General features: G+C 31.4%; 1 protein-coding gene across 4 annotated transcripts; it reads right to left on the bottom strand.

The window, feature by feature from the left end:
- Positions 1 to 106: 106 nt before the first annotated feature.
- On the bottom strand, positions 107 to 14,562 carry LOC139480865 (mRNA export factor-like). Of its 4 annotated transcripts, none has more exons than XM_071263793.1 (11): positions 14,399 to 14,562; positions 11,624 to 11,716; positions 11,023 to 11,121; positions 9,913 to 10,005; positions 9,353 to 9,439; positions 8,617 to 8,703; positions 7,953 to 8,024; positions 6,413 to 6,520; positions 5,773 to 5,952; positions 3,785 to 3,979; positions 107 to 1,256 (listed from the first exon to the last, which is right to left on the bottom strand). In XM_071263793.1, the coding sequence occupies exons 2-11, from the start codon at positions 11,690 to 11,692 to the stop codon at positions 1,167 to 1,169; spliced, it is 1,080 nt and encodes a 359-aa protein (XP_071119894.1). In that variant the 5' UTR covers positions 11,693 to 11,716; positions 14,399 to 14,562; the 3' UTR covers positions 107 to 1,166. The 4 variants fall into 4 exon arrangements, with proteins under 4 accessions (XP_071119894.1, XP_071119906.1, XP_071119913.1 ...); XM_071263805.1 differs by having other exon boundaries at positions 14,182 to 14,411; XM_071263812.1 differs by lacking the exon at positions 14,399 to 14,562 and adding an exon at positions 13,066 to 13,145.
- Positions 14,563 to 16,146: the final 1,584 nt, after the last annotated feature.

Here is a 16,146-nt window from a genome sequence, read left to right as displayed (position 1 = left end):
TATATAAAATTTGTAATAAAAAAAACAAACGTTTCAATTTTTGCTGATTTTTTGGTACACTCGAGCCTCCTTAATGGAAAAAACTACAAAACAATACAACAATATATGGACTTAACCATTTATTCAAGATACAGATGTTATATTGCTATTTATCAGTGCATCATCAGCAAAGCTGTTTCAATAAAAAACACATCAGTGAAAAGAAATGAATTTGACAACATAATCTCTTTTAAAAAACAATCATATTGTCAACAATATACATTTTCATTCAAATGTAAAATTTTGCTATTATTGTATTTTTCAACATCAATTCATGAAAAAATCTTAAAATGATTGACCAAATACTTTTTTTTACAAATTCTTAAAATTAATTAATGGAAGTGACTAAATGCATGTTTAGTAGATTTGTAAAGCTATAAATCATTATTTTTGTAAGAGAGTCTATCAAAAACAATATTATGTTTAAAATGAACTATGTAATGACAATGATGCAAAATTAACACAATAAGAATTTTTTAGTTAAGGTATTCTGCATCATGTCCAAAGAAATCTATTATCAATTTAAATTTTTCAATTTAAAAAAGGAACACAACTTATGAATGGCTATAGTGATGCAATCAGAATTTGAACTTAACCAGTGCTTGGAGTTAATAAGCATTGTGTAAAAGTTTCACAACATTTAGTTGAAGCAAACTAGAAATAGAGTGCTGAAACCGCAAATTTAGCAATTTTTCCATTTGCAAAAGAACTTTACTCGAGACCATTTAAAGTGGCACAACCCAAACAAAATTAGAACTACATCTGTGTTGGGTGTTAATAAGCATTGAAGTTTTATAACTTTTAATGATTATTGATAAACATTTTGTAGGGATATTTCCAGGAAATACACTTAAGTTCATTCTATGAGAAAAATGAACAAGAGCAAAATACTTGTACTATCTATGTTTAGTCCAAAAACCTCTTTGAATGACTTTTTCTATCTTTAGTACAGTTCTTATGAAAAACAAGACTTGAAAGACAATCACTCAAACAATACAACATTTTATCACTGACAAGTCATTATACATGTATAAGAAACAAATATGACTCAATCTGGCATGTCTTGTATTAAACATAAAGTTCTGACTTCCACACCCAATGATTTTGTTGGATATAAACAGTTATGTTTATGACTTCTTCATACTAGGTTTCAGTTCATCAAAACAGGATCGTAAGAAAATGTGTGGTTTCTTCTGTGGATCAAATCCTTCATGGCCCTGAAATTGAATAGCTTAATGTTAATGTGAGTACGCAAAAACAAAAACTGCAATGTAAAATATTTTATTTAATGCAGTTCCCTTAGCTAAAGACACCCTGAATGTATTTCAAATTGTGATGATTGATGATGAAATAGCCACAAATGTCCAACATGCATGAATTGATATTTCATGGTGACTTATAAACCTCATATGCAGTAAGTAAGGCAATACTGTCAACTGAAGTCAAAGTCATACCATTGCAAAGGTGACAACATCCCATACAGAAATTATGTGGCATCTGTAAATTTCTAAATCATAAAATTATATTTTTTGGCAAATCCCTAGTCAAAACTTAACTTATTGTTTTGACTGCTCTGTTAAGAGTCTGTCACTTTTTTAACATGTGAATAATGCATATCAGATCAGAATTTCAAGCCACAAAATCAGAGGATCATGATCAAACTGTTGACAAATTTAAACGTGAAGTGGTCCTATTTAAGACGCAAGTAACAATCCTGAAATTTTCATGCATAACATTAAAAGGGGGGGGCAAGGGGTTTAACTGTTATGCTGTTATGGGGCATTTTAATTCTTTGTTATCTGTTATTCTGAAAATATATTTACTGTTAGCTGTTATTGTCTTATTCTTTGTTAGCTGTTATAGGACTATTATCTATTTTGTTATCTGTTATTGTGAGAATGTATTTGCTGTTAACTGTTATTGAAAATTGGAATGTTAGCATTTTGACAGCCAATCTTCCGTAGAATTTGAAGATAATTGAAAATTGTGATTTGAATGGATACTAGTCTCATTGGCACGCTTACCGCATCTTCTTACAATGTATATCTATTGGGGTCTTTCTACTGGTAATATCGGGTGGCCCTGTATTTGCAGAAGAATTTCAGTAACATACATCACATAAACATATTAAAATCAATTGGACCCAGGACCATTCCAGTATATATTATTATTATACTTTGTAATAAATTCCATTGTCTGTGAACATGTAGCATTTTGTACAAATTATAATTCACTTATTACTTGTACAATAACTTATAGTATGGATTTTGTTATAAAAAAGCATTGGTACACCCTATAGATTTTTTTTATTCAATGACCACATAATAATCTTTATGTTGTACTATAACACCACTGTCCCTGATTAGGGGAGGATTGGACACCAACTAGCATGCTAACGTTGACGCAGTCACATTCTGTATGTGCCTACCTCCAAGTCATGAGCCTGGATTCAGTGGTTGTAGTTTGTTACTGTGTTACTAAGTTTCTCGTTCACTATTTTGTGGATAAATTAGGCAGTTAGTTTTCTCCTTTGAATTGTTTTACATTACTAAGTGGTATGGATTTGAATTATGGCTTTTGAAATTATACAACATCTTTTTCTTTTAGCATTTATATTAAATGCTACTCCCTCTCTTTTCATTTACATGAAAGAGAACCCTGACCACCATATTTTTAAAAGCTTTTTAACTGCTTCACATGGCGAAAATTGAAGCTCTGAAACCATTGATGCAAATAAAGATGTGTCTTCAGTTTAATTTTTCAACAAATACCCTTTTTAAAATCCTACAGCTTCTCCAATGCTGTACCCAAATTTTCCATATTCTATAATTTCACATAAGATGCATGATTGGTGTTTCACTTAGTGTCATCCAAATTTTCACTAGGTCCAAATTTTATTATACTATCAGAATTGTCACTTGAGGCCATTTCTATTATCAGAAGAAACCATAACTGGCATGCGTGTTTCAGTTACATGTCCTGTCTCCACTTATCTGGGTATTTTTGTATTTTATAAGTAAGTTTTATCATGAGGTCATTAAATAAAAAAAATACTATATTGTGCATCAATGGGTTTTTTATTACTTGTAAAGTATATATATTGCTTTTCAGAAGAAAAAAAATCTAAAAATCAAATTTATAATAAAGTGTCACTGGCTGCACTATTTTCAAAAATTAAATAAAAAAACCGTAATCATTAACAATTGATCCCTCAAATTCCCTAGATTAAAAATATCCCTATATCAAAAACAGAAACTAGTAATTTCGTTCAGAAAAATTCAACAATCATACTATAACTTATTGTACAAGTTACGGAAAAAAATCAACCAAGGCAGAACTGCCTCTAAGGCCGAAACGTCTTGTTTACACAAATTACAATTTTCTAGGTCCATACCACAAGTTATATATATACTAAAATCTATGAGTCATCTACTGGATTGGTCCTGAGCAGATTTATTTTCATATTTCATTTACTGTTATCTGTTATTATCCCTTTTCAATTCCTTGTTATCTGTTTTTCACCAAATCAATTCACTGTTTTGCTGTTATGGGGACCCCCCTTGCCCCCCCTCATTAAAATGGCTGGCAAAATATTCCAAAATGAATGAATACTTCCATCATCGTTAACTAATTGATTCCCCATATAAGAATATTTCGTTGAACTTTAAATTCATAAAACAGTAATGAACAATAAACATATGAACAGAATATTTTTCTTACATAAATAAGTTTTATTTGTACAAACCTTTGACCAATCATAACTAGTTGCATATGCAAATACAGTTCCTTGTGAGTTGAAATTACATGCTGTTATTGGCTGATCAAACAGTTCTGATGTCTTCAGTTTAGTTCTGGCATCTTTGTCCCAGAAACTGAACTTACAATCAGAGCCAACAGTTGCTAAGGTACCATGAATAGGGTGGAATGATATGTCATTAACCTATATGAAATTAATGATATAAAAAAAGTTTAAAATGTGAATACATATCATACTTAGATTCTTCCACCTCACCATTGTATTTAAGGCAATATTGGTTGCTACAACATATAATAATTAACCATTACAGGTTTTTTTAAGTTTGAGAAAGTAATGGTTATAACTATTTGTAATTTCATAAGTAGTGGCATATAGTATCATGTAAGATCCAGCTATTTAATCAGTTTCTCTGATGAGTTGTGGGAAAAACTAATTGTAATTTTGATGTTTTTACTATCAATCTGAAAAAAGTGTTTTCTTTCCCTGGACATCATAAGATATTTTTATTTAGCTGTCGAAAGACTAAGAGAAAAAAGAAAGAATATTTGATATTTTTACCTATCATGTCTGTTTGTTTTTTCACACATTGTTGTCATCACAATTAAATTTTATGTGACTGTCATACAAGTGAGAGGTTTAGCTAGCTATAAAACTAGGTTTAATTCACTATTTTCTACATTAGAAAATGCCTGTTCCAAGTCAGGAACATGACAGTTGTTATCCATTCATTTGATGGGTTTGAGCTTTTGATTTTGCCATTTGATTAGGGATTTTCGTTTTGAATTTTCCTTACAGTTTGATATTTTTGTTACAATCATACACTGGTGATTCAAAATGAAATACAAAATGAAGTGATCTTTGTATCAAACATCTCATCAAAACATCAAATAGGTAAGAGTATCAAAATAAAATGCTTCGCTGAGCATAGCCTGATACGACCACAGAGGTTGAAACCTGAACAGTTGGGGCAAATTTGGACATAATATTCAAGCTTGATACTGTCTGAATTTGGATTGTGATCAAATTTTTGACATAATATAGGTTTCTGACACAAAATAAATGTGGTCAAAGATCTTACAAATCCAATGCGCAATACTTTGCAATTGAAGATTTCTTCTTGCAACTTTTCAAAAATTTTGAAAAAAAAAATGAATCCCGTAAAAAAAATTGAAAAAAACCCTCCCCTTCACCATTGGAGAAATCACCCCAAAAATCATTCCCAGTCTTTCCTTTGTAGTATGGAACCTTGTAGTACAATTTTAGAGAGATCCATACATTTAAGGGGGTGTCCATGGAAAAACCAGGCAGTGGGTGGCACATGACATATTTTGTTTTCAAATTTTTTTCATCTATTTCATATCCCAATTTCATTCTTTCTTAAAGTTAAATTTTGTTTTTTTATTAACTTCAACAAATAAAGAGAAAAAAAATACATAGAAAGCACTGCAAATTCATTGAAAAGGGGATATAACTCTTCATTTTGTACAAAATTTTGTTGCATTGTTAATGAACTTTAAAATCATTTTCTGAGCCATCCACTGATGATTCAAAAATATCTTTGACATTTATATCCTTTGTATGATATAAACATTGCATTGGATCCAAAAATTCAGTGGGAAAAAAATGTGTTGTGCCACCAATATCATAGGATTTGTCTGATATTTACTTGGACAGCCTCTTAAACACAAGTTATTGTTTGGAAACTAGAAAAATGCTTGTTTTTGGCCCCTTTTTTACCCTTTAATCCTAAACTTTTGGCCCAATAACCTCCTAAAATGAATTCCAACCTTCTACTTGTGGTACTTAATATTGTGGTACAATTTCCAGAGCATTCAAAATACTTGGTTATACATTATGAACACTAATTGTCCTGAAACTAGAAAAAAATCTTGTTTTGGGCCCCTTTTGGGCCCCTAATTCCTAAAAGGAAAATTTTCATTTATCTATGATGTACGAAGTTATAATTTTGAACCTACAGCATATATATCCTGCATGCCATTGGTGGCTCCATTTGATCTGTGACATTTGAACGTAAAGTTATCCTTTGGATTGGTTGGGTTGACATAGTGTATTGCTACTCTCCCTTCAATACTTCCTAATGCAAAACCTGTCGGTGAGTTGATCTTCTTGTCAAGGAATATACTGATACATCTATGCTGAAATAGAAAGTATTTAAGTCGTTCTGAATTATGTTAGGGCTGATTGCATTAAGTGTCAAATCATAAAAAATTTAGACCAAAAACTAATCAAATGTGTGTATTGATAAATTGTTCAAGTCATTATAGTCAAATCTATTATTTTTTAGAAATTTTTTTTTTCCATATGAGAGTTAAATTCTGTATCTTTTTTGTAGTGTGAATGATATAAGATTGTTTGATTGATTGTTGGTGTTGAATGTCCCTTTGCACAATTGGCTAAATTATAGCGGCCAGATTTTAGTGGTGGAAGAAGCTGGAAAACTGTCTGTCTTAGTCAGTTGAAATCAGAGTCAAACAAATCCTGCAGATTTTACAATACATAAAATATTATTATATACAAAATTTGGAGTAAATTGAGAATTAAAGATATTGGCTTCATAGATTTTTTGGATCACTAAATTAGTTTTTAGTTACTGACCTGAAATTTCAATGGTGATTCTATTCTGCTGAACTCTTGTGGTCTATTCTCTAGCTGGTATATAATGAGTTCTCTGCCAGCTGTTCCTACCACAGCCATTGGATAACGCTGAAACAGTTATAATAAACTTGCTATTAAATAGATAAAATCCAACAGCTAAAAACTTGCATTAACTTAAATCTAAACATCTAACATTGTCAGCTGGAACTACTTAGCAAGCTGCAGTTTAATTTTCTAGTAGACAGTTTAAACAGCTAATATCTTATAAATGAATATTGTTACATGTGAATTTTGACAACCTAAGACACAGTGAACCTTTTTATCTTGATAAATGGACATGTGTTTTAGTCATTTGGAGAATTTGGTTATGGTGTTGTTGTCTCTTTGGCACATTCCCCATTTCCATTCTCAATTTTATGTATTGAATAAATCAAGACATCTTCGCTAGCCAAGGGTTACAATCTACTCCCCTCCTCTCCACCCTTGGCAGATTAAGCCAACATAACAATGTTGTGCCATCTATCGGTAGATTAAAGTCACGCCCATTCCGAATACATTATTCTTGACCAATGGTAGCACTTGAACTCTTCAATTTAGTGGTGAAAACATGGTAGCGTCTAGACTCTACACACTTGGTGAAGCAGGAAACAAAAATATACGTTGACATTCATGCATTTGTGCAAGAAACATACACAGGAACTTCTATTAGTTGATTAAAAACATTCAAATTGTCACTTTAGGGATGTAAAGACTTGTTGCACAATAAGCATGTGGCAATAGTTTACATAATTTTTCTACATTTACACGTGATCATGTTATAGGCACTTTTTGATTCGATGCAGCGAGTTTCGACTGCAACTAATGAATATCATTACCTTGTGTCTCTGAAATTCTATCTTAATCTGCCAAGGGTGGAGAGAAGGGAGAGAAGGGGAGTGGATCGAAACCCTTGGCCTGGGGAGGATGAAATCTCAGGTTTTTTTGTTTGTTTGCTATTTTATTGATGTATTCACTACATCCCCTTTGAGTCAAATTTGAAAAAAAATGTACAATAACTTTTATGAACCAATAAAAATCTTGACTTCAGAACTTGTTACACTTTAGGTTTTCTTAGTAAAAGGATATGTCTTGGATTGAAGACCATTGACATTTATCATGATAAGATAAATAATAGTTTATTAAAGTGTCACATTTTGATATACAATAAAATTACAAAACACCATCACAAAAAAAAAAGGATCAATTCCCAGCCTATAAAGACTTACGAGACACTGTATATACAAATAAAAGCTATTCAGCTATACTGAAGGAAAATGGTATATATAAGCTTCCTGAATTCATGCTGATCAAGTGATAACATTAAACTGGAAAATCAGAGCATAAAAATAATTTGATGTAATCTACTTCATGACAGAATTTTTTAAGGTAATACAGATAGTAGATGTGTTCATTTTATTCTTGATAATCTAGATAAGATACCATACATACTTACTTTCTGTACATTGCAAATATAATTTCTTAAATAATTCATTTAACTTACAACATCCGCACAGTAACATCTCTCTGGTAACTGTATTGTGTCCATGGGCGTAGGTGATCTTGTATCCCAAAACTATACAAACAAAATATGTTATAGTTAATACATAGACAAGATTTCACTGAGCTTTAATATTTAAATGATGAATAGAAAATTTCACATTTTTGGTCTTATATTGATGACAACTATTGGTTTGTGTTTTAACACTCTGTTATTATGCTTCATATATTTATGCTTTAATGTTTGTATTTTTTTTGGTATTCCATGCCTTTGATTGTAAGCATATTTTCCTTACAAGTGGTGCTTACAAAGCACATGGACAGACAGATTTCCAACTTGCAAGAGGTATAACAAATTTGTCCCAATGCAAGAGAATATGTTCAAAACTGTTTGTACATGTATCATCCCAAAAATGAATAGCATTTGAGATACTTTAACTAATTACCATCAGACATATAAATATATATATTTACACATCTGTCTCTAGTGTGTACATCAGATAAAAAAATCCACATCAAATAAGATTCCTTATTTTTCATTCCTTTTACTACATTAATTAGAACTATATTTAATAGATTTTGTATCAAAGTATTCAGAGCATGTTTCTGAACAAGATTTGTCTGTGGTTATGGTATTGTCACTAATTGTCATATATTAATTATCTTACTTTAAGTAATTTGTCCCATCCACCAGTCATTATACAGGAATAATTTGGTGCCTTTATCCAATGAACTGTCTTTATAGGTGCATCATGCTGACAAAATGAAATTATGTTAGCATTTTAGTCTCTATATATAAATTGGTTCTAGTGAGTTAATTAATATTTCTTTAAGACCTTTGATTAGGAAAAATCTCAACATAATGTTGAGTAATAAGTGGACAAAGTGTGCAAGACTGTCCACCACTGTCCCAGGATATGGGAGTGTTGTATGCTCATACATGTTTAACCCGCCACTGATTCAGTTATATTTGTTTTTTAGTAAATTCTTTTGTATAAATTATGCCATTGGTTTTCTCATTTGAATTGTTTCCCATTTTTCATATCTGATCCATTTATAGCTGACTATAAGATATGATATTTTCTCACTGTAGAGGGCTGTATGATGAACTATATCCTTTAATCTTCATTATTTGAACTATGGTGGATATGTCTTAATGGTAAACTTCATACATTTTCTTAATTATATACTGCACACCAATTTCGGTTTCTTCTAAAAGGCATACAGTACAATTTTTAATATGTGTACCTCACTATGATCAATAAATCTATTATAAAGCGTACTTTGCAATTTACTGGTACATACACGTTTTATATTACACTCTGCATTTAATATGTGACTTTTGTGACCAATAATAAACCATAACATGACTGTCATATAGGTACATATATATAAATCAATTACCTGTGCTACTTGTACAGCCTGGTTACTGTTTAAGTCCCACATTTTGACTGTTTTATCAACAGATGCAGTAAACACTTTGGTTCCATCCTGTAAAAGATATAACATAAGTGTTTACAACTTACAAGAAAATAAATTCTAATTGATTGCTAGCAATGCATGAAGTTGTTCCCTGTACTAAATGTTCATATTTGAGTTTGCAGTTTGAAAGGCTGTTAACTATTTTTACAAAATCATACTACAGGTGTACCGTACTTGAAAGCTCCATATTTGAACTTGTTTTAAATCAATATGTATATAAATGAAAGTATTGCTGTATATATAGCTAGCATTGGTTGGCTTCAGCTCTTTGGTCGGGCTGATGTCTCTTTGACACATTCCCCATTTCCATTCTCAATTTTAGCATTGCATGAAGAAGTTCTCTGTACTGAATTTTCATATCTGAGTTTGCAGTTTGAAAGGCTGTGGACTCTTTTTTGCACAATCACCAAATGCTTAGCATTGATATAAAAAAGGAGTACACAATCCTTAATCTCTGAGTCTTAAATCAGTTGTCTACTAACCTCACTCCAGTCACAGTCTAGGACTGGACCTGTATGTGTCTGTTGAGCTTTAGGTATGGTCTGTCCTTGTTGTGTTACTTCCCAACATCTGACCTGAAGTATCATGAGAAGATGCTTTATATGTAAGATACATTACGTAATTAAGGGTTCTACATGTACAGAGCACACATAATATAAATATAGCAAACTTACAAATTTTCTAAACTAAATGCAAATAAAATGGGACTTTGAATTAATCAATAGGGCTCACACTTGTAATTTTCTAGAGTGGAACATTATATAGGTTATAAAAAAGGGTCTGGATTGGGTTTACATAATTGAGATTAAACAACAATATGAATAGAGCAAACTCAAACAAATATTTGATTAGAACTTATTATCAAAATTGTTAAAGATATTCTAGCAAGAATTATATTTATGAGAGCGCTGACAATGCAATTTTCAGAATTATCAATATTTACAAGGGGTGTAACTCTTTAAAAAAATAATGAAACTAATCAAATTCATTGATAATCCTATAATATAAATTTCATTAAAATCTAGCAAGAATTGTACATAATTTTCCATATAGTTAATATTTCCAAGGGACATAACTCTTTAACTTTTTTTTGAATGACACTGATTTTGAAACTTTCCAAAGATATCCCTGATGTAAACCTATGATTAAAGTTTTAAATAACTCTGACAAGAATTGTACACATGATAATGCTAACAATTCAATTTTCCAAAAATAATTAAAGTTTCAAAAGGGCATAAATTTTTTAAAAATAATTGATCGTAACTAATTTTTTAACTCGTCCTAGACATTGCTGATAATAAACCTCATATGATATAAATTTTATAAAATCTGGCATAAATAGAACACATGAGTGTTGATAAGAACAGACATAGGCACAGACAGACAGTAGCCTTGCCTTTCTTTGTCCCCCGTCATGCACTGTGCAGGGAACAATAAAGGACTGAAGCATGTTGACAAAGGAACTTTGATTATGAGTATGACAAAGCATCTATGTACGGTACACAATAATACGATTATATGTAACCTGTATAAGTACAATAATGTCCATCCTTTAGAGCCTGCAATAGAATCATGTGAATCAATAAACTTACATTATTATCCCAACTCCCAGCAATGAGAAAACTGGATGTACCTGTTGATGTTGGAGAGAACTTGATACAGCTCACACTGTCATCTGGAGGACTCTGAACCTGTCAACAAGATAATCAAAGAAAATTGTTAAATGCCATAATAACATAAACATTTTAGGCAAAGTTCAATATCATATGATACATTTATGTAACTTAGGAAGTTAGGTCTTGAAGTGTCTCCATTGTCAGATTGTCTGAGTATTGATATTGTAATGTTCTACACAATATGAAGCCTTTTTTTCACTAGTTTGCTTCATATTGTGACTCCCAGGTTACCAAATTTTGTGGTTTCATAAAAACTTGCGTTTCCAAAATCCATCCCTACTATATTCTTTCATTGATGATTCCTGTGAATACAAACAACTTTGTATTTGTGTACAACTATACTCCCTCAGGTTTTTTTTTATGTTTCTGGTAAGACCTTTAAGTGATTATAAGCATAATAAGTGTAAACACAGTATGTTCTTTTCCACTATTTTCCAGCACATAATTCAATGGAATGATAAGTAAGTGGTTGTGTTATGTAACTTCATTTGATGCCTTTGTACATGTATAACCATACCTCCACATCTTTCATTGCATTAGTGTTGGTACTTGCTGTGGTGCTGAATGCTGAGGTTGAACCAAACATCTTTCTTTAAATTATCTGATTACACTAAAATTATTAAAATTTTATTTTTACATAGTTGTCTGTTAAAATCCTTTGATTGGAAAGTTAATTGCTTATAGCATATATATAATATTGTCCCAAACAAATTCTCTCACCACCATTTATACCATTATGTACATTAACATTCCTTTTTTAGTTGCATCCTGGTAATTTTCCCTGAATAACAATGATAAACTTTTTTTTTTCTACAAACGTAGTTGCCCCATAAAATGTAAATTTTGAAGAGTTTTATAGCTTGTATGTATTGTCTTTTATCATGTGTATGTGGACAGTTGTTTTTGTTATAAACAGAAGAACTGTCGGATCTAAACTTTATATGGCTACCATAGTAATATCATACATATAAATATATCTTAATTCTGACAATTAGTACTTTTCAGTAGGGTAGACATGGAAAAAGGATACAAGTATTTTTTTAAGACTGCTTTTTCTGAGTATGTGCTCTTCCAAGTATAGTGTACATGTATTCTGTAATGCATATACAAAAAAATAAAATTTTACGCTAGAAAATCAGTATTATGAGGGAGAATTACTCAAATAGAACTATTTGTGAAATGACAAGTTCTCTAAAAACTTAAAAAGATGTATGCTACCACAATTTTGTAACAACTCATTTAAGTATGTGTTAATATGAATTTCTGTTAAAACTAGAAAATATAACTGAATAAATCAAAATTCAATTTTTGGTGCACAATCTTTGAAATTAAAACTAGAGGCATACATTTTTACATACCACATTACAAAGAAAGTTACAGCAGTTTAAAAGAGGGGAATTGGAGGTATAAAAATCTTTGTATTGTGCTACCTTAATTAAACAAAGGACACAGATGGATTCATGACAAAATTGTGTTTTGATGATGGTGATGTGTTTGTAGATCTTACTTTACTGAACATTCTTGCTACTTACAATTTTCTCTATCTATAATAAACTTGGCCCTGTAGTTACAGAGGAAGATATTTTGTAAAAATTTACAAAAATTTACCAAATTAATGAAAATTGTTAAAAAGTGACTACATTAAAGGGCCATTACGTCTAAGGGGTCAACATTTTGGTCATGTTGACTTATTTCATGTATTTGTAGATCTTACTTTGCTGAACATTATTGCTGTTTACAGTTTATCTCTATCTATAAAAGTATTCAAGATAATAACCAAAAACGGCAAAATTTCTTAAAAAATTACCAATTGGGGGGCAGCAACCCAACAACCTGTTGCCCAATTCATCTGAAAATTTCAGGGCAGATAGATCTTTACTTGATAACAATTTTATCCCTTTTTCAGATTTGCTCTTAATGCTTTGGTTTCAGAGTTATAAGCTAAAGTCTACATTTTACCCCTATGTTCTATTTTTAGCCATGGCAGTCATCTTGGTTGGTTAATTACAATTTTGACATCACTTGCTGCTAAGATTGACTACAATATTGACATAAAATTGAGAATGGAAATGGGGAATGTGTCAAAGAGACAACAAATTGACCAAAGAGCATAAAACAGGTAACACGAATGACCGATTAACACTGTTATTATCCGAGGAACACTTGTAATGACCGAATAACACTTTAACATTTAATATTAGCACATATTGGTAACTTTTAAACATTGATTATTAAATAATAATATATTATCGATGTATTTTATAACTTAAAATGATTTACAGAAAGCAGATAAGTTCATAAAGATCATTTTAAATTCGGTGTGTAAATCGAACATGGCGGCCAATGTGATTTCCGATGTCACCATATTGGATGTACACGCTAAATTTAAAAAGTTTTTTACGAACTATCTTCTTTCTGTAAATTATTTATAAGTTACAAAATACATCGATAATATACTATTATTTAATAATCAATGTTTAAACAGTCACCAATATGTGCTAATATTAAAATTTCAAGTGTTTTTCAGTCATTACAAGTGTAATTCGGTCATTCGAGGTACCGGCATAAAACAGCTAAAGGCAACCAACACCGAAAGAAAATCTGCACCCAGACAAAATCATGATTATTTTTGGCAGTTAAAAATATTCAAATGACTATTGCTATGTTAAAAGTGAAATGACAATTTCTTTGAAAGTAAGCAGACTGCTAACTGCTCTAGACAGGTGACCGCTTACACGAGTACATGTAATAATATAGAGAAAATGTTTGGGAGGGTCTGAAAGTGACAATACATGTAGGAGGCAAACTACTTTTGAAACGCTCTTCATGATTATGAGTTTGACTCCGTAAGAATTGAGAGATGTATTTTTTGCCAATGGTTTGTGCTTGTAAATGATACACATTTACATATGAGTTATCTTGCTATCAGTATCATGTTATTTTTAGAAATTATGCGATTGTAAGACGTTTCATATTCAGTCTGTCTGTTTTTAAGATGACGAGATATAAAAATTTATCCAGGAAGAAATTCACTGAAATAATTATATTATCTTGGTTTTATAATTTTCCATTTACCACAATTTTTTTGGTTTACTTTCACATGTGTTTGAAGTTCTGGTGCAATGAAAATGAAAGTTGAGACAACGTTTGAGAAATAAAGGTAAAAGGGTTTACGGAATGTATGTCATTGAAATCACTTGACCACCATAACAATGCAATTGATTTTTAAGACAAAACGAAAAGACACTAATGTTTTCTTTGAATTTTAGTAGATCTGTTCAAAATTTCGTACCAATTTTTTCCTCACAGGAAGTCATATTTTAACCGGAAGTACTATACTTGCTGAAACAATACGGTATCTGAAACCAATTCCGATCAATTTGGCATTGTATCTAGACCAAATTGCATACTGCACCTCGGCTCCTCTCTTCTTCTTTAAGTTTTCCAGTTTTCCATCTGAATAAAAATGATTAATAACTGGTGCATACGTGGCCTATTTATTTAAAACTAGCTAAAATCTTAGTTATATATTACTCTTATGGAAAAACTGGGCTGTTTTGAATTCAGGAGATCAGGTATGAACACTAGCTGACACTGACTAAGTCAAGTAAATAATTTGAGAATAAATACATATATAATGTAATTTAATTATTCTTTTATTCACAATATATATTTGGTTTTAGCTTGATTTCGACCAATGCTTATATGCCTCTATCATAGTATTGCTGTTGTTGGGCCAATTATGTGAATCTGAATTGTATCTATTATGTCCTTTGTGGGCCCTGTAATTTGGGAAATAAATATATTCTATTCTATTCTATTCTATACAAAACGGTGCAGAGAACATATGTAGTGATTAAAACTATGTACAGGAGATGAAGCTATTTAAATGATAGTGGCGAGAACAGCACATGTAAGCTGATCTCTGAAAGAGTCGACTGTCTGTGTATTTACTCCTGATGTTGGTAAAAGATTCCATTGACAGTACGTTTATTTGCAGACGACACAATAGTTTCTTTGGCAATAAAATCAAATTCCGATGCATCAACATTACAAAAAGATCTCGACAAACTGGCATCGTGGGAAACTACGTGGAAAATGGCATTCCACCGGCCAGATAAGTGTAATGTAATTTCAGTCACCAGAAATAATAAAAAAAAACAATCACATTTAACTACACAATTACACAATCATTCATTAGAACATGTCACGAACAACAGCAAAATATCTGGGGGTCACCATCAGTTCCAACCTTAAATGGGACGTGCATATTAACAACACATGCAAGAAAGCTATTAAATAGCACACTAGGCTTTCTAAGGAGGAACCTGAACATAAGTTCAACATCCATTAAAGAGCAAGCATATAAGTCCCTAGTAAGACCATCACTAGAGTATGCTTGCTCTGTTTGGGATCCATACTTACAACAAGACATAGATAGCATTGATAAAGTTCAAAGAAGGGCTGCACGTTTTGTTATCAACAAATACAGAAACACCTCAAGCGTTGGTATAGTAACATGTTACAACATCTTGAATGGCGCAGTCTCTCTGACAGAAGAAAAGACTCCAGATTGGTAATGCTTTACAAAATTGAACACGAAAAGGTTACAATACCTAAAAATAATAAATTAATTCCACAAACAAGACATTCTAATTTGAACACTTCCAATTAAATTACATCCTGCAAAACACAGTACAGAAAAGAATCCTATTTTCCAAGAACTATTACCGACTGGAACAAACTACCGGATAACATTGTAAATTGCACTTCAGTAGACTCTTTCAAATCTTCAATTTCAAAGCATCAGTATTAACTCAAAACATCTTACTTAATTATACAAAACATGTTATTTTTAAAACTTTTTTGTATTTATTTAAAATTGTACATTTTTCAATCTATGTCTTGTTGTAAGTTTCAGGGGCGGATCCAGCCATTTTAAAAGGGGGTGTTCCTAACCATTGATCGTCCAAAAAAAGGGGGGGTTCCAACCCCCGGAACCCCCCTCTGGATGCGCGCCTGAGTTTCCTCCTGTGACAT

Source organism: Mytilus edulis, chromosome 1, assembly GCF_963676685.1.
Source record: "Mytilus edulis chromosome 1, xbMytEdul2.2, whole genome shotgun sequence".
In the NCBI taxonomy this organism is placed as follows: Eukaryota; Metazoa; Mollusca; class Bivalvia; order Mytilida; family Mytilidae; genus Mytilus; species Mytilus edulis.
Note: the sequence above shows the minus strand (reverse complement) of the source record. Positions and strands in the feature narration are given on the sequence as shown.

Excerpts from the sequence above, each read along its gene's own strand:
- LOC139480865 (XM_071263793.1), bottom strand. The coding sequence starts at position 11,692 with ATGTTTGGTTCAACCTCAGCATTCAGCACCACAGCAAGTACCAACACT. Across the intron at positions 8,025-8,616 it reads GATGGGACAAATTACTTAAA|TTTTGGGATACAAGATCACC; the intron begins GTAAGATAATTA and ends TTGTTTGTATAG. Across the intron at positions 6,521-7,952 it reads GATGTTACTGTGCGGATGTT|CGTTATCCAATGGCTGTGGT; the intron begins GTAAGTTAAATG and ends TAACTGTTTCAG.